The sequence below is a fragment of the Cynoglossus semilaevis genome, chromosome 5, assembly GCF_000523025.1.
Source record: "Cynoglossus semilaevis isolate Cse_v1.0 chromosome 5, Cse_v1.0, whole genome shotgun sequence".
In the NCBI taxonomy this organism is placed as follows: Eukaryota; Metazoa; Chordata; class Actinopteri; order Pleuronectiformes; family Cynoglossidae; genus Cynoglossus; species Cynoglossus semilaevis.
In genome coordinates this window covers 7595147-7595452 of record NC_024311.1, presented here as the reverse complement: position 1 = coordinate 7595452, position 306 = coordinate 7595147, and the positions used below count along the sequence as shown (strand labels likewise).

The 306-nt window shown below is 53.6% G+C and overlaps 1 protein-coding gene across 1 annotated transcript in view; it reads right to left on the bottom strand.

Moving 5' to 3' along the window:
• Positions 1 to 306, bottom strand: part of rhcga (Rh family, C glycoprotein a) — a 7298-nt gene that overhangs the window by 1040 nt on the left and 5952 nt on the right. Inside the window, exons 10-11 of the mRNA XM_008310249.3 lie at positions 218 to 229; positions 10 to 83 (exon numbers count right to left, since the gene is read on the bottom strand). Of these exons, the coding sequence (XP_008308471.1) occupies positions 10 to 83; positions 218 to 229 (86 nt within the window). The remainder of the gene's footprint in view (positions 1 to 9; positions 84 to 217; positions 230 to 306) is intronic.

Sequence of the window (306 nt, the reverse complement as noted above, 5' to 3'; positions counted from 1 at the left end):
GGTGCTCACATGTCCGGGTGCTTGTGAATCATGTGGTTGTTGTACTCCAGGATGGGAGGGATGGACTCCTCCTCCTCAGGCACCTGAAACACAACATGGAATCAGATTGGTCGAACATCCACTGACGTCATCCACAGGTGAGGGTGCTCACAAAACCAGCTAGCACGCTAACCCATCGATCTCTGCTACCAGTTCAAATACATTCTCAGCAGCTCACCTCCCAGTACACCTCGTCATCAAAGCAGTTGTCATCGGCGGGGGGGCCCCCCCAACGGAGCCGCCCAAACAGAGATCTTTTCGTAATTC